At 46.9% G+C, this 25,248-nt stretch overlaps 1 protein-coding gene across 1 annotated transcript in view; it reads right to left on the reverse strand.

Moving 5' to 3' along the window:
- HMGA2 (high mobility group AT-hook 2) overlaps positions 1-25,248 on the reverse strand; it is a 294,508-nt gene that overhangs the window by 258,710 nt on the left and 10,550 nt on the right. Inside the window, exon 2 of the mRNA XM_078676284.1 lies at positions 1,010-1,096. Within this exon, the coding sequence (XP_078532410.1) occupies positions 1,010-1,096 (87 nt within the window). The remainder of the gene's footprint in view (positions 1-1,009; positions 1,097-25,248) is intronic.

Here is a 25,248-nt window from a genome sequence, read left to right on the forward strand (position 1 = left end):
AAAATCATTAAGTCGCATCCAGCAAAGGATAATAAAATGAGCAAAAAAGTATATTTATTAAGTTTAAGCCATACAATACCAAACACTTTAAAAAAACATTTGCTATTTCCAAACTTAGAATTTAAAAACCATCTTCACCAAAGGATGTGTTATTAAATTCCGAGATCAGGCAGAGGTGCAACTAAAGCCAAATTTCGGGGGGGCTAAGAAACCATTTCGGGGGGGGGGCTGAATCTTTAATCAATAGTCAGAGTGGAGCTGCAGGGGCTCTTAGAAGGGGTGCGACAACAACAATTCTTCATTAATATGCAAATGGTCTTTTAAAGACCTGTGAAGTGCTCGGGTGCGGCTGTGTGTGTGCCCGGGAATCATCTCATCCCGGGCTGCCACACACGACGGGGGGCTGAAGCCCTTTGAGTCCAATAGGTGTTGCGCGCCTGAGTTCAGGGATACCAGATTCCATATGTCTATCTTTCCGTTATGGGAAGATATGCAGGTAAACATGTCACAAAGCATTCCCATGTTATCCTATGGGCAATATAGCCTTTCAATAGTGAAAAGCGAAATTGGCAGTATTTCACTATCAAGACATGTTACCCACACTAGTAACACCAAACAAAAAACCGGGACGTCTGCTCACCCTACCTTTGAGGCCCGAAAATAGAGCCCCCTACAGCCCCCTTTCGAGGCCCTTCAAAAAAAACTGTGGGGCTCAGACCCCCACAGACCCCCCCTCCCCCCCAAGCCCTGGTCATTGATCGCTTGGAAAAATAGCAGAAAGTGTCCATGATTAGGCTGCCCCGATAAATAACAGAAATGAGTCACCTGTTGCCCAGAGGTTGGTTAATTAGCTGCTGCTCACATGTCTTACCAATGCTGGAATGGTCAAGCCACTGCTGTGCTTGTGGGTGTGCAAGGGAAGTGTGTTGGTGAGTGGCTAGTGCACTTTACATGATGAGCCCTGCTCTGTATTGATTTGATGGTTGGAGATCTATTCTCAAGGCCTCACCTTCTGTGCTGCTTTGGAGGGTCCCTTGTTCTTGCTGCCTCTGGGCCTTCCTCGGGGCCTTTTCGGGGAAGGCTCTCCGACTGGTTCCTGGAGAAAGAAGAAGAAACAACATGTTGCTGTTAAAATAGCTTTACAGAGGTGAAAAAGACACAACTGGCTATTCAAACACTGAACAGGACTGACAAGTGCTGCACCAGACACCAGGAAGAGGTGCCGATTTTATCACCTGATTTGCAGTTTTTTACTTGAAGTTGACTTTTTATATAAAACGAATGATTTTTTAAGAGGGGTTGCGGCCGCTCCTTCACTACTGAAGGCCACCGTGCTCAGGTATGTCCCCGAGGGTTTCTGTTCCACCCGGCAGCCCGGGGCCCCACTTGCACGGGAGCAGCAGTGACTAACAGCTCACATTCCACACATTATGTTCTGACTCATCACGCACTAGAAAGGGCTGGTGGTTTCCTAAATATTGAACATTCTGTTCTGATTACAGGATGTGGTTTCTTTTTGTTGGGGGTGGCGGGGGGAGTGGAGTGTCTCCCCAAGCGCAGTTTGTTTCACATCAAAGAGTTTTCCAATGTCGTGTCGTAAACACCTCCTCCCGCCACCGTGCACATAAAAAGCCACGGTGAGAGTGTGGAAGAACCTGTTAAGAACTGTCTTTGTTCCCGCGCTTTCTGAACAGTTCAGAGCGAATGAAGATCAGACAGGAGTTAGCCTGGCTGCAGTCTAGCCGAATGCTCGAGCGACTCTTGAAAGAAGGAGCGAGGCATTTCATATTTTGCTGTTCGGTAGAGCACCCACCGCCTACACACTTTCCCCACCTGGGCAGCATTGTTGCAGTCTACCCAAATGAAGTAAACAACTGGCGTGGGAAACTATCAGCGAAGAATCATCCTTGTCAAAGAGCATCTAAAATCTTCCCAGGATGCCTGAAAGAATCTGACTGCGAGCATCAGCTTTGTCACAATATATCTTTAAAACACTGACGTCTCAGAAGTATCAATCACTGAGGAGCCAGCCATGTTACAGTGTTTCGAAAATCACGACATTTGAGAGAAGGGGGGCGGAAAGACTCTGCGACCAATCAGACGTGTTACACTGCATCTAAAGTCTAGAAGTGATGTCTGAAAGAATCGGAGAATTATCAGTTGTGCTACAATGTACCATAATCAGTCCCACTGGCATTCTCAGATTTAGCTGCTCGGGTGTTTTTTCGAAGAATTGTAAATTTGCTGCATTTGAGACCTAATCCATCATCTGCTGCAGAATGTGCAGATTTTAACAAAAAAATGGTTTCTAGCTCAAACTGATCATAAATTACAGAAAACGCGGTGACATAGAAGATGCTTCAGAAAGGTTAACTATCTCTCTCTCTCTCTCTCTCTATATATATATATATATATATTCACTGAAAAAAACCATAGGTTATAGACCATATATAGTTAGGAATTAGCATTTACAAAACCTTGAAAATTCACTGAAAAAACCATAGGTTATAGACCATATATAGTTAGGAATTAGCATTTAAAAAACCTTATTTTACTCACACAAAACCATTGAAATTCCATATATAGTTAGTTGCACTAACTATATATCGCGCACCTGCAATCCACTGCTGATGATGTCACATATTACATCATTCATGACATGGTCAGTGACATCACTGATGACATCACTGATGACATCTCAAATGACATCACTGATGACATCACTGATGACATCTCATTTGACATCAATGACCACATCACTGATGATATCATTCATGTGACAATACAATGCATCTCCTCACATTTTAATATAACCTCTGTTTCACCCAGTGTTAAATACAGAATATAATTTTTGAAACCATTGACACACCAATACTAGTTACTACATACGCACTCACTGATTCCTACGTCTACACACACCTTCACTCATTCACCCATACTATCATTCATACATACAATCACTCATCTTTACAACACTATCATATGCACTCATACACCTATACAGACACTCACAGTCTGCCACTCATCCATGGAGTTACTCACACACCTAGTCAGTCCTGTAAAGAATCAATGACACTTCCATTTTCTTGTCTATACAGTTAAACATAGAGCACCTTACATTTTCAAACATATACTAACACATACTTACCTTGTTATACAATCATTGATACAAGTACACATTGATCTGCACAGAGTCACACACCTCCCAGCCAGCCACACACACACTCAGTCTCCCATACAAATACTTGGACAATCAATCAGTAACCCATATAGTTAATCATATAGCTACTGATCAAAACATGCAGCAGTTTACAGAACAACAGACATAATGATGCACAAATTAAGACACTTTAGTCACTAACCCATGCACTCAGTGAGACACATTTAATCACTCACTCATGCATTCAGTCATGCACCTACTAAATCCTTTGTCCAGACACTTATACTTCCACTCATTCTTCAATATGTAAGACACATTTTAACTTTACAGAAACATACAGTCACTGGATGTTGTCATCAGTGATGTCATCAGTGATGTCATTTGAGATGTCATCAGTGATGTCATCAGTGATGTCACTGACCATGTCATGAATGATGTAATATGTGACATCATCAGCAGTGGATTGCAGGTGCGCGATATATAGTTAGTGCAACTAACTATATATGGAATTTCAATGGTTTTGTGTGAGTAAAATAAGGTTTTTTAAATGCTAATTCCTAACTATATATGGTCTATAACCTATGGTTTTTTCAGTGAATTTTCAAGGTTTTGTAAATGCTAATTCCTAACTATATATGGTCTATAACCTATGGTTTTTTCAGTGAATTTCAATGGTTTTTTAATAGCAAATATCATAAGCTGTCGAATGTCAAGTACGTGGTAAGTGAAAACATTTTCGTGTTTATGCACACTGATCTGCTTTGAATGGTGCCCCCCCCCCCTCATTTCTATTAGGAGTACTCTCTCTTTGCAGATAGTGAAAGGTAGTTAACGCAGGTCTTTGCCCCCATTGTAATCCGTCGTGCCTGCTTCTCTCTCCATTTGATTCATTGTTATCCAAGTATTTACTGTTTTAGAATTAGTTCTCTTTGGTTCATTCTCTATTTACAAACAAACACAGAGTCGCAATACTCTGTTTAGTCTTTGCAGATAACGAAAAATCGTGTAAAAAAAAAAGAAAAGGAATCGAGCAAAATCAGTAGGCCACTAATGGGATCTCTTTTTGACCTCCCTAAAATAGAAACATTAGGAACAACCCCTCATGACAAATACAAAACTAGTGAGATGAACTGAACTCCACACAATGATGGCTGCAAAACAGCTCTGCTCCGCCACCCACCCCGCCCAAAATAACGATAAAGAACGGCTGCCATGATTGGTTGCGGAATGACCACGACGGAGCTACGAAATGGTGCTGCTCTCATGCTAACCCCAGCTTCAGTCTGAAACATCCAGAAACACTGTAGACTACCAATTCGATCAGTTCCGGTAGCGCCCCAATGTAACCCGGTAGAGAAGAACTAGCCCTCCCCTCTTTGACTGATGGTTCTTGTTGCCTGTCCCTTCTGTTGTCATTTAACAGAACTATTTAGCCTGCTGAAAGGGGTTGTGTTCCGACCGCTGGTTGGTGGAGACATTTTGACTATATTCTGTACCTGCGTTGTCGCGTAATGCGTCATATGACGCGCCGCGTTAGCGCATCCGGAAGTCATCCGGGGCGCGCAGCGCGTAACGTAAGCATAACAAGTCATGTGACTTGTTAATAAAACTTTTCATTGGTTCATTTTACTTTTCTTATTGTAATGATGAAAGGCTTGATCATATGACCTAAAAATTACGCTTTTCATTACTTCCGAACATTATTTTTTCTTAAATATATGTTATAATGTTCCAGGCTAATGTACTTTCCCGGAAATTTTACAACTGTCCTGCAAGTAAAATATATTCTTTTTTCGAGAAAAAGAGCGTTTCTTCGTCCCATGACGGAGCCGTTGAGCAAAAGAGGGTCGACCTGCTGTCTTAGTCGCCGATACGCCTGAATATGAGATTCTTATCGATCACTTTATGTTGCAGGAATAGAAAACACAACAGCCCTTGACCATTTATCTTTACTGCGTTCCTTCGTATTATACCTTTTACCCTTCATGTAATTGGTCTGCTTTATTTCACTTGCCTTTTAATGATTCTAAAACAGTGACTATTATTAAAAACTTTACCAATGTATATACTACTACCATGTTTTCTTTTAAAAACCTTTATTGTGAAAATTTCATTATACAAATACGAGCCTATAACCACGTGGGCCGGCCACGGAGCAAACTGTAATCGTATATGATAAATAGACATTTACACTGTAGAGGAACGTAACGGGCGGGCCATTAGGTTGCAAGAACTAAGGTGTCTAACAGTTACGGAATCGGTGGACGTACATTTTATAATTAAAATACGACAGGGCCAGTTACAATAAAATTATCTAGATATACATTTGCGGGCAAGTACCATGGGTGACGTTAATTCGAACTTTCAACAGTACAGTAATCAATAACACATCAGAACTTAATATCAATAGGGATGTCGAAATATTCAATCAATTCTCGTCCCCGCCCGCCATGTGCTTCAAAACTGCATACGTATCTCGTGATTTCAAGGTTCTGCAACCAGTACACAACAAGGAGTTACGAGTCCCATTTATTCTGGCGCCATTTTGGGCGAGGACGGGCAGGTCCAGGATATAGTCAAAATGTCTCTACCAACTATCGACTATGATGATGTTCATATGCTGTATTTATTAGAGTAACACTCAGATGTCCACATGAAATAAATTTGCCACAATCTAAACATGTCATTTTAATCTTTCCAAATTTCTTCTAAATATTTGGGACCGTTTCCCTTGCCTCTGAAGCTCTCAGTGCCACTTCTTTGATGAATGTACTAGCAGGTCAGGGGTTCTCCTCCAAATCTCTCTTTTATGCAGCACTATAATTAATTGTTGCCACCTCTCCATATGACGATGCATGGTATAGTTACCACAACTATATTTTTTTTCGGTTCCTCTAGAGAGTTCATCGTGGCAGATGAAGCGTGTAACGTACCGGGCATTTACCTTTTTTTGCATGTACAGGAAAGGAAAAAAAAATCGAGCGTCCGAGTTCTAAGGTGTCCCAGGGCCATTTTAGTGGACCAGGCCCAAATCCAAAGAACAGGCCGCCATTTTGAGAGTCCTGTTGCAGCCGCCTGTCGCTGTAGCATCAAGAGCAGCCGAAACTCAGCTGAATGGCAACTGAAACGGTAAAGGGGCGCCCCACTACAGCAGACGAGCCAGGCCCAAATCCAAAGAACTGCTGTCTCACAGGCTAATGGGGCGACCCACGCCGAGTTTCAGCATTGTAGGATGACCACACAAGTACAGCAACTTGCTAGACATCACCTCGGTGCCATCCGGATCTCGGCGCCCCACTGCAGATGAAGTGCCTCTCAACTATGAAACCACCACGGTGACATCCGGATCTTGGCGCGTTGTGCTGCCTTCGGCCTATTCGCACATCGGTCCGCTACTGACGCCATCTCACAGGCTAATGGGGCGACCCACGCCGAGTTTCAGCATTGTAGGATGACCACACCAGTACAGCAACTTGCTAGACATCACCTCGGTGCCATCCGGATCTCGGCGCCCCACTGCAGATGAAGTGCCTCTCAACTATGAAACCACCACGGTGACATCCGGATCTTGGCGCGTTGTGCTGCCTTCGGCCTATTCGCACATCGGTCCGCTACTGACGCCATCTCACAGGCTAATGGGGCGACCCACGCCGAGTTTCAGCATTGTAGAATAACCACACCAGTACAGCAACTTGCTAGACATCACCTCGGTGCCATCCGGATCTCGGCGCCCCACTGCAGATGAAGTGCCTCTCAACTATGAAACCACCACGGTGACATTCGGATCTTGGCGCGTTGTGCTGCCTTCGGCCTATTCGCACATCGGTCCGCTACTGACGCCATCTCACAGGCTAATGGGGCGACCCACGCCGAGTTTCAGCATTGTAGGATGACCACACCAGTACAGCAACTTGCTAGACATCACCTCGGTGCCATCCGGATCTCGGCGCCCCACTGCAGATGAAGTGCCTCTCAACTATGAAACCACCACGGTGACATCCGGATCTTGGCGCGTTGTGCTGCCTTCGGCCTATTCGCACATCGGTCCGCTACTGACGCCATCTCACAGGCTAATGGGGCGACCCACGCCGAGTTTCAGCATTGTAGGATGACCACACCAGTACAGCAACTTGCTAGACATCACCTCGGTGCCATCCGGATCTCGGCGCCCCACTGCAGATGAAGTGCCTCTCAACTATGAAACCACCACGGTGACATCCGGATCTTGGCGCGTTGTGCTGCCTTCGGCCTATTCGCACATCGGTCCGCTACTGACGCCATCTCACAGGCTAATGGGGTGACCCACGCCGAGTTTCAGCATTGTAGGATGACCACACCAACTTGCTAGACATCACCTCAGTGCCATCCGAATCTTGGCATCTCAACGCCTAGTGGTATCTTCCATACAAAAAATATTGTTACGCTGCCTTTGGCCCCATTCGCACATCAGTCCGCAACTTAGACATCACCTCGGTGCCATCCGGATCTTGGCATCTCAGCGCCTTGTGGTGTCAGTCAGAAAATATTGTTGTGCTGCCTTCGGCCTATTCGCACATCGGTCCGCTACTGACGCCATCTCACAGGCCAACGGGGCGCCCCACGCCGACTTTCAGCATTGTAGGATGGCCACACCAGTACCACAACTTGCAAGACACCACCTCGGTGCCATCCGGATCTTGGCATCTCAGCGCCTTGTGGTCTCTTCTACACCGGAAATATAGTAGAAAATATTGTTGCGCTGCCTTTGGCCCCATTCACACATCAGTCCGCTACTGACACCATCTCACAGGCCAACGGGGCGCCCCACGCCGACTTTCAACATTGTAGGATGGCCACAGAAGTGCGACAACTTACTAGACACCACCTCGGTGCCATCCGGATCTTGGCGCGTTGTGCTGCCTTCGGCCTATTCGCACATCGGTCCGCTACTGACGCAAACTCACAGGCCAACGGGGCGCCCCACGCCGACTTTCAGCATTGTAGGATGGCCACACCAGTGCGGCAACTTCCTACACACCACCTCGGTGCCATCCGGATCTTGGCGCGTAGTGAAGCTGCAGCAGCTGCAAATAAGCTTCAGACAGTGTTACAACCGCTGCTCAGAACTCTCAACTATGACACCACCTCGATGCCATCCGGATCTTGGCGCGTTGTATTGCCTTCGGCCTATTCGCACATCGGTCCGCTACTGACGCCGCCTCACGTGCCAACGTATTTTCTCCGCATTTTATACCCTATGCCGCATAACAGGTCATGTGACTTGTTTATAAAACTTTTCATTGGTTCATTTTACTTTTGGTTTCCTAATGATGGAAGGCTTGATCATATGACCTAAAAACAACACTTTTCATTGGATGAAAACTTTTTTTTTCCCCCAAACGATGAAAGCCCCACCTTGTTTCTGGATGTTTCAGACTGAAGCTGGCGTCACCATGAGAGCACCACCATCTCGTAGCTCCGTCGTGGTCATTCCGCGAGCAATCATGGCAGCCGCTCCCCACCAGAAGCCTGCAGGAGTCGGGGCCCCCAAAACTTTTGATGAATTCTCAAGGCGGAGGGGACGCTTTCGAGAATGGGGTCCAAGACCTAGCAGACAAGCGTCCGATTTCCAAGGTGTCCCAGGGCCATTTCAGTGGACCAGGCCCAAAAAGGAAACAGCCTGCCGCCATTTTGAGAGTCCTGTGACAGCCGCCTATCGCTGCACCGCAAGAGTGGGCGCAACTCAGCTGAATGGCGGATTTTGACACAGTGGACCAAAAGCGGACGGAATGGCAACTGAAACGGTAAAGGGGCGCCCCACTACAACAGACGAGACTCCACCTGGAGAGGCCCGTTCACGCCGCCTCCCCCGGGGCGCTCCACGCCGTTATTCGGAGCAGCATTGTAGGATACCAAAACCAGTGCGGCAACTTACTGGACATCACCTTGGTGCCATCGTTCTGCTGCCTTGGAACTATTCGCACAACAGTTTGCTACTGATGACCCACCCCCCGCGACGCCCCACGCCGTTATTTGCTGGGTGGCAACTTACTAGACATCACTTTTGTGTCATCTAGATTTCGGCGCGTTCTGCTGCCTTGGAACTATTCGCACAACAGTTTGCTACTGATCACCCACCCCCCGCGACGCCCCACGCCGGAAATCTGGACGTTGTGCTGCGTTGGGACTATTCGCACAGCCGACCGCTACTTCGTTGTTTTTCTCTAAAAATGTTTATATGTTATTACTATTTTTGTTTTCTTGTATATATTTATAAATTATTAAAGTTTTATAATCTTACTACTTTGTCGGAGTGCTATATATTTTTAATGTGACACATAATTGTAAAAACTTTGATGTACAAAGAGTCATCCCTGGAATCTTCCGCTTCACGCTCGGTCCCCTCCCCAATCACAATACAGAATGGTTTTCAGATAATAGCAACGCTTCTGCTGTGACGGATCTCATCGAGTGTGGGCCTTGATCTACTATAACTCCTTTGAAGACGGGTGATTCTTTACAGCTGTGGCCATAAACTACATCTGCAGGGCTAGCTGATAGCCTAGGACCGGCCTGGACAATCGGACACAGAGGAAAAGGAGTGTCAGAGGGTGCGGTAGTGAATAGGGCGAAAGGGAGGTGTCGGGCGGGCACAGGGTGTGATTCTCAGGGAAGAACAGCGCAGATGGGGGGAGGTTTATTACCCATGCATAAAACAGAGAGCGGGGGTGACCACTGCCTGGGGGAGATGCTTGCGAGGGTGGGGAGCCATGCTAAGGATCGACAGCGTTCACAGAGTGGATCTGGTCAAGGCATCTAAAATGGCTGCCGTGCACGACAAAAGTGTGGCATTTGAAAAAAGACAAGATGGCGCACACAATGTTTTTCAACAATTCCTGATTTCCTTCGAATCGAACGTTAACAGACGTTGGGGCATATTACCAAAGTTAAGCGATATTTATCCCTAACGATGCATTGCAAAGATTTTTTTACCGTCAGAAATTATCGCAGATAAACCTTGCTATTATCAAGGTTTATCGCAAATACGATAAAAAACGAGCGCAATGCATTAATGTCGCTGAAAACTCCGCGATATTCATGCATTACCGAGCTAATGCTCTTAGCCATGTTATCCACCTCCCATTGGATAACATGGCTAAGAACTGCTCAGGGCAGCTGTTACTTTTTGGAGATATTCGCGCTTATCTCGAATATTTCCAAAAGTTGATAATAGGAGATAGCGATGTTAGCGACTGTTTCCAGTCGCTAACATCTTGGCATGCCCACTTTGCATGTCATTAGTGATAAATATCACTCACATGCAAAGTGGGACCCAAGATGGTCGCTATCTCCTACTAGCCGTCGCTAACTGGTGTTAGCAACAGCTAGGTAATACACATATAATTTTATCTCCGCGAAGCGGAGCGCTGTTACAGATATATATCTTGTTTTTGAACGTTAATTTCTCAAAATGCACTGAAGCACATATATTGAGACATAGCAAAGGCACATCGGGCTACCAGTCCCTAATATTTTACCAAGTTTCGTGCAAATCCATTCAGCCGTTCGATTATTATTATTATTATTTTTTTTTGCCCCGCGGGGCCCTTTTAAAACCTCCACATCAAACCTAGGGGGTCAGCGAGGATCTACTATGCCCCCTTATGGTCATCAGCCGTTCGATTATTATTATTATTTTATTTTTTGCCCCGCGGGGCCCTTTTAAAACCTCCACATCAAACCTAGGGGGTCAGCGAGGATCTACTATGCCCCCTTATGGTCATTTGCCCCTTCGCTTTGGCCTCCTCTTGTCTCTCGATCCTACCGAGAGACAAGATGGCGGCCGCTACGTACTGTTTGGAATGTTTACAGACACCGGAGAGCCAATCAGCTTCGCTTCGCAAAGCTCCGTAACGCGAAAAGTACGCGAAGCGGTGCGCTGTTACAGATATATATCTTTTTTTGAACGTTAATTTCTCAAAATCCACTGAAGCACATATATTGAGACCTAGCAAAGGCACATCGGGCTACCAGTCCCTACAATTTTGCCAAGTTTCGTGCAAATCCATTCAGCCGTTCGATTATTATTATTATTATTTTTTTTTGCCCCGCGGGGCCCTTTTAAAACCTCCACATCAAACCTAGGGGGTCAGCGAGGATCTACTATGCCCCCTTATAGTTATTTCCCCCTTTGTTTTGACCTCCTCTTGTCTCTCGATCCTACCGAGAGACAAGATGGCGGCCGCTACGGACTGTTTGGAATGTTGACAGACGCCGGAGAACCAATCAGCTTCGCTTCACAAAGCTCCGTTGCGCGAAAAGTCCGCGAACCAGAGCGCTAACCGGTCCGCTGTTACAGATATATATCTTTTTTTAAACGTTAATTTCTCAAAATCCACTGGAGCACATATATTGAGACCTACAAAAGGCACGTCGGGCTACCAGTCCCTACAATTTTGCCAAGTTTCGTGCAAATCCATTCAGCCGTTCGGGCTAAAAGTGAGGCCAACCGCCCTATGGAAAACTCAATGTTAAAAACACGTTTTGGGACCCCCCTTTTTTCTCGGCCCCCACTGGACGAACCCCCCCCAAATTTTCAAGGGCTGCTCAGAAACAAAATGTGCCATTTTCCTGAAAATTTCAGCCGATTCCGTCCACAAACGCCAAAGTTATTAGACATAGAATTTTCAAAAAACCCATAGAGAAAAAATCCTAACTATATATACCTACTGGCGACCGCCAGTAGGTAATATATATATATATATATATATATATATATATATATATATATATATATATATATATATACATACACATACATATACACACACACACCCACACACGTATACTTATTTCTGCACTTATTTGCTAAATTGGTACTGAGGTGATATCTTTACCCAGACAGTGTCGCCATGTGTAAAAATCACAAGATAATCAAGTAATACTATCAAAAAATGTGCCGCTTTATGTCACAGAATTTGCCTTCTGTTGCCACATAATTTAGTCAACCCCGATGCATAATTTGGTTCTCGCCTGCCGCATAATTCCAGTGGCCCCGATCATAACAACTAAGAAGGTATCAAAACCATGAGATGGTAGCTGAAGGAATCAAAGAATCAATGATGTATCAATCTTGATACAGTCTATCTAAACAATTGATAGCGTGTGGCAGTGCAGCAGAGATGAGCAGCCTAGCTGCACCAGGACTGGGTGAGCTACTTGCATCTGATAATGGGCAACTCCAGAACTTTGAATCTCTAAGCTGTCCCCCATTAGGGGTGGGTGGGGGTTATCCCATTGCTGCAGTGCTTAATTGATAAAAAAATTAAGTGCCAGGTCCCAAGGAGACCACTGAAGCTTGTACTACCAACTAGAACTACCATCACTGCACATGCCAGAATGAACAATCCGTGATAAACAGCACATGAATGTGGCCGTTTGGACAATTCCAGGCCACACAAAGCAGTAAGAATGGCCTGAACGTGCTCGAATTATATTTTTCATGTTTATTTCATTTTTAAACCGATGTTCTCTCCTAACAAATGGACAGGCATCACCACCATGTGGTAGACTGTCATAAGTAAGTGCCGGTGTTAATAATTAAGTGCCGGAGGCGCAAACACTGGCACAAATTAAGCATGGCATTGCTGCAATTCACATTTGGCCATCATCAGTGTATGTCTAGTTGCTATCTTTGCTGAAAATGAGATGGGCTAAGCCTCACTTGTTAGGTGTGGGCATCACACCTGGAAGCAGTCTCATCCTTAGCCAGTCTGAATGGCTACATTGATTCTAATGGACTATTGCATCTTAACATTAGTGATTGGTGAAAAGGATTCGAATCTTACTCCTGCAGAATTGTGATCCCTGAAAGCAGCCTTCTGAGCAGCGCTTCGGGAGCGGCAATCTTTCTTTCCCAAATTATGCACTGACTTGTCGTCGCCCAGAGGTTTCCATCCAAAGTGCATTCAAACACACCACCCACACCAGGTGATTTGATCATGGTGAAGGTGTTTCGGGTTGTTGTCTTGCGTAAAGCTCGTTTCAAAAGTTGCAACAATGTCTGCATTGCGGATTTCTAAAAAATTTGTGTTTCAGGACATTTTTCTATTCCACCATTCTGCTAAGATAGGAGTTTGCTCTAATTATGTCCCAAAAAATGTAGCACAAGACAAGCTGCCATGGGCAGGTGTTATAGCAGTGTGCGCTGAGCATCTGCTGCAGAAATCTGCAAGTAGATCGCATGTTGGAGTCTTGACAAGGATGACTGCTTTTCATCATTCCCATAAAATGGATTTTATGGAGTTAGGTAATGGTAGAGAATACAATTGTTTAATGCCCACGAGGCAGAGCATTTTAAGTCTGCTGAGTATTATATACTCAGGTATACTACTTATTTACTTTTAAGGAATCAATGAGATGCAAGAAGTCGTGCGGGCCAGAGAGGCACATGTGCCACAGACCTATTGCCTTGAGACCCTCACGGGTGAATAGTGCGCTTTAAACTTCCCTGATTGATTGATTGACAGACGGACACATTCACAAAACTTAGTCTGCCCTTATCTCCTGCCGGATTACTACATTTTGACTACATTTCTTTACAATTGTGGGATTTACAAAGGATTTTGGGACTCATCCTGAGATTTTACGTGAGTCACAGAATCCAAGAAGTGCTGGAATTCAATGTTACGGTCATGCATAACCATTCATGCATGCATGAATGCAGCAAAAGTACTTTGTACATGTGTAAAAGCACATCACTTATTCAGTTTGAAGCTATAATATTTGTATACACCAGAATGAAAACATTTTTCTAAAAAGAAATCTCAATCCAAGCACCCCAGTCAGTTTTGGAAATGCCCCTTTTATTTGCTAATCTCTAAATTGTTTTATTCTGCAGATGTTTCCAGGATGGCAAACGACCTAAAACATGTAGGTTTATAATATAGGAGTATCGACAAGAACGCAGATGTGTGTAGAGGGAATCCCCACTTTTTGCTGATGACGCAACATTAAACTTGCCACAACCCACCCCACCGAGATTTATATACACATAACATTATGCATTGCTTGCAGAAATTCAAGTGTGAAAAGTGCAATTTCATGTCTTGTGAATCAAAAACAGTATTTCACACTCAAATGTTAATCATTGCACACCCAAGTCAGCTTTAGGTACCCAAATAGCCTGGGAATTGGGTCCATAGAGCATACAAGTACAACATGAAAAGCTACAGTATGTGGAACTATGCTTGTAAGGGATGAGGCAAATGTATGACGTTACTTAGCATGCTATTACTTAGCATGCTTTTTCTACAAAGTTTTTACTTCGCAAATGCCTTTACTTAGCAGTATTTTATTACACATACCATTACTTCGCAAAAACAATTAAAAGCATTAAAAAGGCATTACATTACTTCGCAGGATTTTACTACGCATAAAGATTCTTTTTTTATTTTTTACCCTACACACCAACATTACCCTCCACGCCCCCTACACTTCCCAAACACCTAAATCACTACCCTACACTACACATACACTACATCACTACCCTAAACCCTAAAACTCTTCCCCTACACATACACTAAAACACTACCCTACACATACACTACAACACTACCCTAAACCCTAAAACACTACCCCTACACTACACATACACTACAACACTACCCTAAAACACTACCCCCTACACCACAACACTACCCTAAACACTACACCCTACACTACACATACACTACTACACTACCCTAACTACACTGCCCTACTTACCTCTCTCTGCCCGTGGTCCCTCTCTTCACCTTCAACCATGGATCCACTCTTCTCCTGCGAAGTAACGGCATATGCCAAGTAAAAGCATATGCGAAGTAAAGGCATGCTAAGTAAAAGACAATGCTAAGTAAAAGAAGTGCGAAGTAAAAGATGCGAAGTAATGGTTGTTTACCGATGAGGCTACATCATGCCTAGAGACGTACAAGGGCCAGAGGTACAATTTCGTTCATCAGTCACATGTTGGATGGGTTCTGTTGACATTTCAAATGCATTTGAAGGGACAGAGTTTGAGGCAGGGGTGGGCAGATTTCATGGAGTTGCACTATGTGGAATAACGCGGAGTTGCATAAAAACGTAATGGAATTCCACGGAGTTCTGCTCCACCCTACAACCGTCCCTCTGTCTCTTACCTTTCAACCTCCCCCTACTCTCCCTACATTTCCCATGCCCTCTTCACCCCTCCTCCCCTCTTTGTCGCCTGAATCACCTCAACACCTCAGATGTCTCCTCCACCTCTTACCCATCCATCTATCCAGCCCTCCTTTCCTTCCAGTTATCCCTGCCCTGGCTGTACCGTATCCCAGTGCCTTTTGCATGTCCCTCCCTGCTAAGGAAGGATCTCCCCGTGACACGCCTCCTGCTCTGCGATCCCTGGTTGGGACATGATGTAATCTGCTGAAGCGCAGCCTCCTTGTCACTGAAAAGTGCCTCCACGCACTAGTTTTAAAGGAGCAGAAGGTCGGCGTGATGATCATCCATGGGGACCTGAGAATGGAGCAGTTCCCTTGAGACAGCACGTCCGGGTATCCAGCTGCGTCTCTCCACCCTGCATCTAGACGGTGGGCAGTGCATGGCTCTGAGCCCCAGAGGGAGTGGACTCTGAGCCGTAGAAATGCGAGAGACAAAAGGGCTCACATAAATCTGGTGGGAGAGCCGAGTGTGGCATCAAAGCCGGGCACTCCGATGCAGCCCACCTCCAGGCATGTTTGTGTATTACATGCAGACTTTTGTGCAGTCAGATTCACCCCAGGGTGGAAGGGCAGTGTATGGATGGTGCCAACACGGGCAGACCGAGCTCCCATCCTAGTGCTACAGTCCTCTGCCTATGCTGATTCTGTTGGTGTTCAGGTTTCCTCGGCTACGTTTGTGACACGTTGACCTACCAGGTCATATTGCGTGACACGTAACATCATCATACCTGGGTGCATTGCTTTCACAAATGACGGTTTCCTGCAGAATGTTGTTGTATTTGTGTGGTGTGTTTAATATGCAAACAAGGCTTACTCAATGCACAGTTTCCTTTTGGCATCTTCCAGTTTCAGCATTTCATCTTCATATACACTGGGGCCTCATCTGCCACCTGTTAGTTGGGCTTGCAGAGTATTTAGAACACTATGTGCATTGCCCCTTCCCTGCGCTGAGCTAGATTCAATGATTTGTGAAGGAAAAGGACTTTAGTGACACTGCAAATAGCTCGCTCCCATGCATGCTAAATTTGCTCACTGAATGACAATATTATGTTGGACTTTAAATCTCCCCCACTGCATCTCTGGGGTTACCATATTCCCATATGGATTTCTCTTTCAGGGATTGTGGTGTAATATGTGTGCATGGAACCAGGGTCCTGCTCTTTGTCTCTGTCGGGAGAGGCATGCAAATGCATCATAGAGGTGGGTGGCAGAGGCAAACTCAGCCATGCGGGGGAGTCAGAGTTTTTTGCCGAACTCCGCGCTCCCAGCAAGCATGGAGTTGGCAAAACACTGCAAACTCCGCTGGTGGAGTGGAGTTCATTGCCTACCCCCCGTTTTAAGGAGTAGAAAAGCAATATGTGATAGAAATTGTAAATGCTATGCCTGGAACTTCCAACAATCCCAAGGAGAAGGTGGCAGCGAGAGGGTAGGGCATTGGTGAAAGGATAATGTTGCCTGCTGTGGGTGTGCAAAAAGTGACTTGAAGACATCACACAACCTGCAGAGTAAGCAACTTACTATCAGTGCATAATCAGTGCTTTAGGCACTATTTTCTGGGGTTGGAAGCAGACAAATTAAAGACAAGCATTGGCAAAGCTAAAATGACTCTTCTATGTGAGAGTCAAAGCTGTACAGCTGCATGGCTGGTGTTCAGCATGGCTAGAAGCTAGTGGCATGGCATAAAGTGGGGTGGAGTAGAGTGGCGTAGAGTGAGCTGTATAAAGTTGCATAGACTAGAGTGGAATGGAGTAAAGTGGCATTGTGTGGAATGGAGTGGCATAGAGTAAAGTCTAGTGGCTCAGTGGACTAATGCATTCACTGCAGGGGCCTGTGTGCGCCCTCGTGGCACAGGTTCAAATCCTGGTGGGTCCACACAGCCTTTCATCCATCTTATGTCGAGAAAATGAGTACCATTGAGTTGGGTAACAATAAATAACTGTTATTCAGTGCCAAGGTGCTTCCAGGTGAACTTGTGCTTTACAAATACACATGTTATGTAGAGTGGAGTGGGGTGTCGTAGACTGGCATAGAGTAGCATGGCATAGAGTTGATTGGTATGGAGTGGCGTAAAGTGGAGTGGCATATAGAAACATAGAGAAGTGTGGCATGGAGTGGCATAGAGTGGTAAAGAGTGAAGTGGGTGGCGTAGAGTGGCGTACACTAGAGTGCATAGTGTGTGGTGGTGTAGAGTAAAGTGGCACAGAATGGAGTGGAATAGAGTGAAATGCAATAGAGTGGCATAAAGAGGGGTGGCAAAGAGCGGCATAGAAAGGAGTGGCATAGAGTAGATTGGTATGGAGTGGCATAGAGTAGTGTGGCCTAGAGTAGTGTGGTGTAGAGTGAGATGGAGTGGAGTACACTGGAGTAGCATAGAGTGGCATAGACTAGAGTGACAGAGTGTGGTGGAGTGGAGTGTGGTGGAGTAAAGTGGTACTGTGTGGAATGGAGTGGCATAGCATGTGTGGCATTGTGTGAGACAGAGTAGAGTGCCTTAGAGAGGCGCAGAGTGGCAGAGCCATGTGGATTGGCGTAGAGTGATGTGGCAAAGAGGCATGGAGTAGAATAGTGTGGAGTGGAATAGAAACGATTGGACTGGCATAGAGTTGCATGGCATAGAGTGGCATAGAGTACAGTGGCACAGAGTAGAATGGAGTAGAGTGGTGTAGATTACAATGTCAGTACAGTGGCAAATGGTGGAGTGGCAGAGTGTAATGGCTTAGAGTGGCAATGTGTGGAGTGGCACAGAGTGGGGGGAGAATTGTGTATAGTGGAATGGAGTGGCATAGAGCAGAGTGGTGTAGAGTAAAGTGGCATAGAATGAAGAGGAGTGGCATATATTAGTGAGGAGTAAAGTGAACTGGAGTGGCAGAGTGCAGTGGTATAGTGTTGCATTGTGTGGAGAGGCGTGGAGTGGCATGGAATAGAGTGGGACAGAGTTGCGTAGAGTGGAATGGAGTGGTATAGAGTGGAGTGGCAGAGTGGCGTGGAGTGTCATGGAGTAGAGTAGAGTGGAGGGGCATAGAGTGGCTTAGAGTGGAGAGGAGTGGCATAAGTACAGTGATGTAGAGTGGCATTGTTTTGAATGGCACACAGTGGAGTAGAGTGGAATGGAGTGGCATAAATTACAGTAGAGTGGAGTGGCGTGGACTAGAGTGGCCTAGAGTGGAGTAGAGTAGAGAGTGACATACATTAGAGCAGGGGTCTTCAAACGGGGGGGGTGGACCCCCCCCCCCCCAGGGAGGCCTTAACTGATCCCGGTGGAGGTGCGGGTGATGCCAGACTCTGGTTAAAAGAAGCATCATTTTTTTTTTTTAAACTGTTTTTTATTAACTTTGTGCACAAAACAGACAATTCCAATTCTCAAATCATCCCACTCTTATACTGTTTCTCCCCGCCTTGTACACACATACCCATTCAACAAATCCTAAACATAGCATCCCACCTCCCTCTCTACCCCCACACCCCCCTTGTCAGTGTGCCTCATATCCCCAAGTACGGTTCGATTGGTCCAATATTACAACAGCAGGTGGCACTCCCCTTTATTCACCGCCCACATAGAGCTCCAGGTATAATCCAGCATTGTCAAAGTCCAGCGTCACAACCCCGGGGCCCGGTGACCCCCTCAATCCGCTCAATCCGCCCCCTCCCTGCCTCCGGCTCTCAGTTTAACTTCTTCCCTCCATCCCTGCGGCTGCCACCCCGCCCTACGTCCCCTGCCCTATTCGCCGGCTCACCAGTCTCCCCCCCATCATCAGCCTCCATTAGCGACTGCAACTCTATCACTAGTGCGCTCCATGCCCTAGCCGTCTCCATCGCCTTATCATTAGCTGCGCGCCTAGCTAACTGCAACCGGAGAGTGCTCTCAGATGAGGCCCATTGCAGGAAACACCTCCGCCACCTCAGGAAGTTGGGTCCCCCTCTAGATTTCCAGTGTAGGGTAAGTTCCCTTTTGGCCATTATGAACCCCAAATCATAAAATTTACTAGTGACCTTAGTGGCAGGAGTATGGGGAAACCAAAGTAGCAGGCATGCACCCACGTCTGCATCAATCTGCCGACCCGTGACCGCGTTCAGGCAAGCGAAAACATCCATCCAGTACGTGCCGAGCCCCGTGCATGACCAGAACATATGTGCAAAGTCAGCGTTCCCCGCAGCGCAGCGTGGACAGGTCGACTGCGCACCTCCAAAGATTCGATGGATCCTGGCCGGTGTCCAATATGCCCTATGGAGTGTATAATATTGAACCAGCTGGAACCGGACATTTCGGGTGCCCTTCCAGGCCCTACGTACTAGCTGGGGCCAAGTCGTTTCCGGTATCTGCCGTCCAAGGTCAGCCTCCCAGCGCTCCCGCAGCCCATCAAGGGGAGGGGGTTCAGCCAGCGCCATTCTCCTATATAAGCATGTGATGGCCTTATGCGTGCCAGCCGCCATTACTACGTACTGGCAGCCCAGTGATGTGGGCGGCTCCACCAGCCCCATCTTCCAACGCCTCTGAATCCCGGCAACCAAAGCCGCGTGCAACAGGAAGTCACCCCGCGGGAGCCCGAATGTCTCTTGTAGTGCACCGAACGGCAGCAAGGCACCGTCCCGATATAAGTCACCTAGCATGTGGATCCCAAGGTCCTCCCAGCCTGCAAGCGCCGACCAATCTCCGCCGTGCGGGATGGCAGTACACATCCCAAGTGGTATCTCCGGTGCATAGGGCGTTCGGCACCCCCCCCCCCGTCTGTGGCAGCGCAACCAGCACTTGCGAAGAGTACGCTCCTCAAGGGTCAGTTGCTCCAGCCGTAATTCCTGTTGGAGCACAATAAAGGACAAAACATGGCGCTGCACAAGCCGACCCTGCGGGCCGTCTGGTCCTCTGAATTCTCGCGCCACCGCCTGCGTGAGCCATTGAAGTTGAGCAGACAAGTAATACCATTCGAAATCTGGTACGGCCATACCACCCTCATCCCGGGACCGGAGCAAAGTATTCAGGGCTACCCGTCGCCTGCCAGTGCCCCAAATAAAGCCGATCACCACGGACCTCAGAGTGCGGAAGAAAGAGGATGGGATCCACACCGGCAACGTCAGGAAAAAATAAAGGAATCTCGGTAGGACCACCATTTTTAACAAGGCTATCCGCCCCGCGACAGATAACAGGAGGACCTGCCAAAACCTCATACTACCTCTGACGCCCCTCATGGCCCTTCCCACATTCCCCTCGTACAGTAGCGAATGGGTGTGATATATATGAACTCCGAGATATTGCAGGCAATCCGGTTCCCAGCGCAGGCCGTCCAGCACTGCCGGTTGAACACATCGAGCGGTTAAGGGGAAGAGGCAGGTCTTGGACCAATTAACCCGAAGGCCCGATAGGTCCCCGAATTCTCGAAGCAAGGCACGTGCCTCCGTCACGGACGAATCTACATCCGCCAGGAACAGCAAGAGGTCGTCTGCATACAGGGAGATATAATGCATGTTGCCTCGGGATAGTACTCCGGCAAAGGACCGACCCTGTCGGGCCCGAGCCGCCAGCGGCTCGATTGCCAAAGCGAAAAGGAGCGGGGACAAGGAGCAACCCTGTCTAGTGCCCCGCCCGACCACGCATGCCGTCGATATGGAGCGGCCCGTCCGGACCCTAGCAGTGGCCGACTCATAGAGTAGCCTCGTCCAGCGGACAAATCCCTCACCCAGCCCGAACCGAAGGAGCACGCAGTACAAATAAGGCCATTCCACGCTGTCGAAGGCCTTTTCAATGTCCACCGACAGCGCCGCCGCCCCCGCTGGGCCCTCCCCTTCTACATCCATAATTCGTATCAGGCGTCGTATGCACGTCGAGGTGTTCCTAGTGGGGATAAATCCCGATTGGTCTGGATGAACCAACGAGCACATATGAGTTGAGAGCCTCGTCGCTAATATCCTGCTCAACACCTTATAGTCTACTGTGAGCATCGACAACGGCCGATACGCCGTTCTGGCCGTAGGGACGCCGCCCTTTTTCAACAGCGGGATGACAATTGCCTCTCGCGCCGACGTCAGTAGTATACCCTGCTCCCAAGCCTCCTCATACACCTGGTGGAGGCGAGGTGCCAGCAAATCCACATACGCCGCGTAAAACTCCACAGGGAGACCATCCCCCCCCGGTGTCTTCTTCCTGGCCATATGTTTAATCGCCGCCCTAATCTCCCCTTGTGTAATAGCCGCCCCAAGCGAAGTGCCCTGTTCTAGTTCTAGCCGTGGCAGCTGGACCTCCTCAAGAAAGGCATCCAGCTCCGCAGGGCAAACCGTCATTCGACTCCGATAGAGTTCCGCATAATACTCCCGGAACTGGGTGTTAATCTCCAGTTGCGAATGGACCACGTCCCCGGTCGATGTAGCTAACGACAGAATCGGTGTACCCCTGGTATCAGGGGTCGCCAGCCAGGCCAGCAGCGTGCCGACCCGATCTCGCTCCGCATGCGCCCGGACCATGTATTCCCTGTAGTCATGACAGCGGAGCCTCTCCACCTGGGCGGCCACCCGTTCCCGAGCCTCCAGCACATCGTCCTTATTACTGCCCGCTGCGTGACTGTGCCTCTCCGCCAGGCGCAGTGCAGTCTCCTCCCACGTGATATCGGCTAACAGCGTCCGGTGAACCCCCGACGTGTACGAGAGGCACGCGCCTCGCACCACGACCTTGAAGGCGTCCCACTCAAGTGCCCGAGTGGACGCTGTCCCCGAGTTCTCAAGGAAATAGCGCTCAATGCAGTTCTGCAAGTCAGCGTGAAAGATTGGGTCCTCCAGCGTCAACGGATTCAGCCGCCATGAAGGAACCGGCTGTCGCTGCCTGGTCCAAATGACCATAAGCAGGCAAGGGTTATGGTCCGATATGGTCCGCGCCAAGTACTCACAATCATGCGTGAGCTCCTGGGCCCCACTTGAGCAGAGGAACGTGTCAAGACGCAGATGTAAATCATGCGGTACCGAGTAGAACGAATAATCCCTATCCGTGGGATGGCACGTCCGCCACGCGTCCTGCAGTCCCCAGCGGTCCTGCCAGTCTCTCCGGACCGCAGCCACTCTACGCACCACCGATCGAGCCAGCGGCGGATGAGAATGGTCCAACTCAACGTCTGTCACCGAGTTAAAATCCCCACCCATGTACACCGTACTCACGAGCACATCCGAAAGTCGACTCGACAAGACGGAAAAGAACGCTGCCTGATCAAAGTTGGGGGCATACACGCTACAGAACGCCACATCCCTGCCATCCAGCCTCCCCAACACTGCCACAAACCTCCCGTCCTGATCCACTCTAGTGATCAACGGTTGAAAGGGGACACCCGCTAAAAGAAGCATCATGCTGATAAAAGTGATTTGTTTTAAGCTCAAAACAAATGATCAGCAGGAAGTCATTCTGTAATGGGCAATTACTAACTAATTTGTCATTTATATCAGACTGTGAGTATGTTTCAAAAGGGAAGGTACTCCAAATGTTCTTCAAACCTCTTCCCCCCCCCATTTCAGATAATCACACTTTGAATACTTTTACATGTTAGTAAGGCCCAAAACCAAAATACTGTGTTTGGAAATCATGTATTTGATTGCATGTTTAAAAGGTTTAACATAACTTCAATGTTTAAATAAGTCTAGACATATTTAAAAATTACAAATGTAATAGAATAATTGTATAAAATTCTGGGGGCAATGATTTTTTTAATGTTGGGGGTGCAGCATAAAAAAGTTTGAAGACTACAGAAGTAGAGTGACATACAGTAGAATGGGATACAGTGGAGTAGAGTGGAGTAGAGTGGAATGGCATGGAGTGGAATGGAATGAGAGTGGCATGGAGTGGCATAAAGTGGAGGGGGTAGAGTGGAGAAGGTTAGAGATGAGTGGCATAGAGTTGAGGGGAGAAGCTTAGTGTAGAGTGGTGCAGAGTGAAGTGGTATAGAGTATGGTGGCATAGAGTAGTACTGTTGTGGATCTAAGTAACTAAAACATCAATAGAGACGCTATATAAGGTGAAGGCAGCTTAATCAGAAGCTGTATGGCTGTGTTAAAAGTAAAGTCAATTACACGTCCAGGAATAATACTGAAACGCTTTTAAAATTAAAAAAAATAGTTTGCTGGAAAAAGACGAGAAAGAACACATGTGGTTGGCCCATGTTCCAGGGTAGAGTCAACACAAGAAAGAAAAGAAAGCCTACGGGAACTAAGCAATTGATAGATTGCAAATGAGAGTGATAACGAAAACAATTTATGGTATGTTGTGGGCAGGTTGTTAGCCTACTAAATTGTAAACAATACATCTTGCAGCGCATGAGCTGCATAGGCACGACCTAAAAAAGTATGGTAGTCGCATGGGTAATGCTCACAGGAAACTCTAATTCATCCGAGGACACCACAAAGGAAATGTTCACAGGAGTCTCTAACCATCTGAGTACCCAACAAACGAAACGTTCACAGGGACCTCTTACAAACCAAGGACACCAGTCAAGAATCAACTTTGGAATAAGGCCCTTCAGCAAGCCAAAGTAATCAAAACAATCTCATGAGCATCACCTGTCCATAATGGTAACCATCTATTTGTATATCTGTAATTTTTTTATATAGCACACTAGCATTAACCATACATGGTTTATTTGCACTTAAAGCTGAGCATCAATGGAGACATTACAAGCTGCTCAGAAGTGCTAAGAGCAACACATTAATTTTCTATCTAGACAGCAACTGTGTTTTTAGATATTTAGGAATTTCAGTTGCATCCCTTCCCTTCTCACCTTCTCAGGGAAAGAGAGTTCCATAGCAATGCATCTCAGATGGTGAGCGAGCTGCCACCCCATATATGGGCAGAGCCAATAAACATGCTATTGTTAAGTTCAGAATGACAGATGGTCTGCTTTTGGGAAACTTATTTCTGATGAACACGGGCTCAGAACATGAAAAACAGCACATCAAAAGTGCTGTTTTAAACACAGTTCTTCTGTAGCCAATGTAATTGATGAAGGTTAGTGGAGACATAGTTGCATGTAATTCTTTTTAAACTGTAACAGTCCTGGCATTTTATTTTCGCTGTAGTCTGTTGATTGAATGACAGGTCAAGGTCCATAAGGTCCCAAGGTTCCTGACTACTTGTGCTTGACGGGTAGCACAAGAGCTGCTCTTGCTTGGTACCACAAGAGCTGCAATTCAAGATCACAGATAGAAATGTCTTCTCAGAAGCAATGCTATCATGAAAGGATGGAGTTTCAAGATATTTTTGTTCATCTGCTATCATGCAACCTCAAATGCCAAAGGGAGGTGGGGCATCAAAAAACAAAGTGATGGATGGAATGCTTGAATTAATCTTAGCCACTGGTGATCACTCGGGCCACGTCAGCTAATTAGGGCTCATGAGCCAAAAAAGGCTTGATTCCAGTGGCACAGTGAACATAGGACTCACGACTGGGCATACCTGTCACACTTAGGCAACCAAAAACAAAGTGGTGGATGAAATGCTTGAAATAATCTCAGCCACTGAAGATCGATTGTGGCCCCGTCCCTATCCAACTATGGATTGGGATGCGGCACCAAGCGATTGCCATTTGCTGAGATTAAGTTAGGAATTCCATCCATCGCTTTGTTGTTGTTACAGTTGATGACCTAAGTACGATGGATATGCCCAGAAATGAGTCCTGTGCTCACTGTGTCAATGAAATCCAACTATCCCAGTCTGATGAACCCTTTTCAGGGTGAAAACAGTACTGGAGTCAAGCTAGTCTTGCTAATGAGCGGTGAAACCCTGAAACCAGTCCTAGGTTGCTCCTACCCCGGTTCAGCAAGGATCTGGATTGGCAGTTCAGGCTGGACTGTTCCCATTGGAGCAGGGTCAAGAATGATTTGCATAGGGCTGCATCCAAACTTAGGTGC

The sequence above is a fragment of the Lissotriton helveticus genome, chromosome 1_1, assembly GCF_964261635.1.
Source record: "Lissotriton helveticus chromosome 1_1, aLisHel1.1, whole genome shotgun sequence".
Lineage (NCBI taxonomy): Eukaryota > Metazoa > Chordata > Amphibia > Caudata > Salamandridae > Lissotriton > Lissotriton helveticus.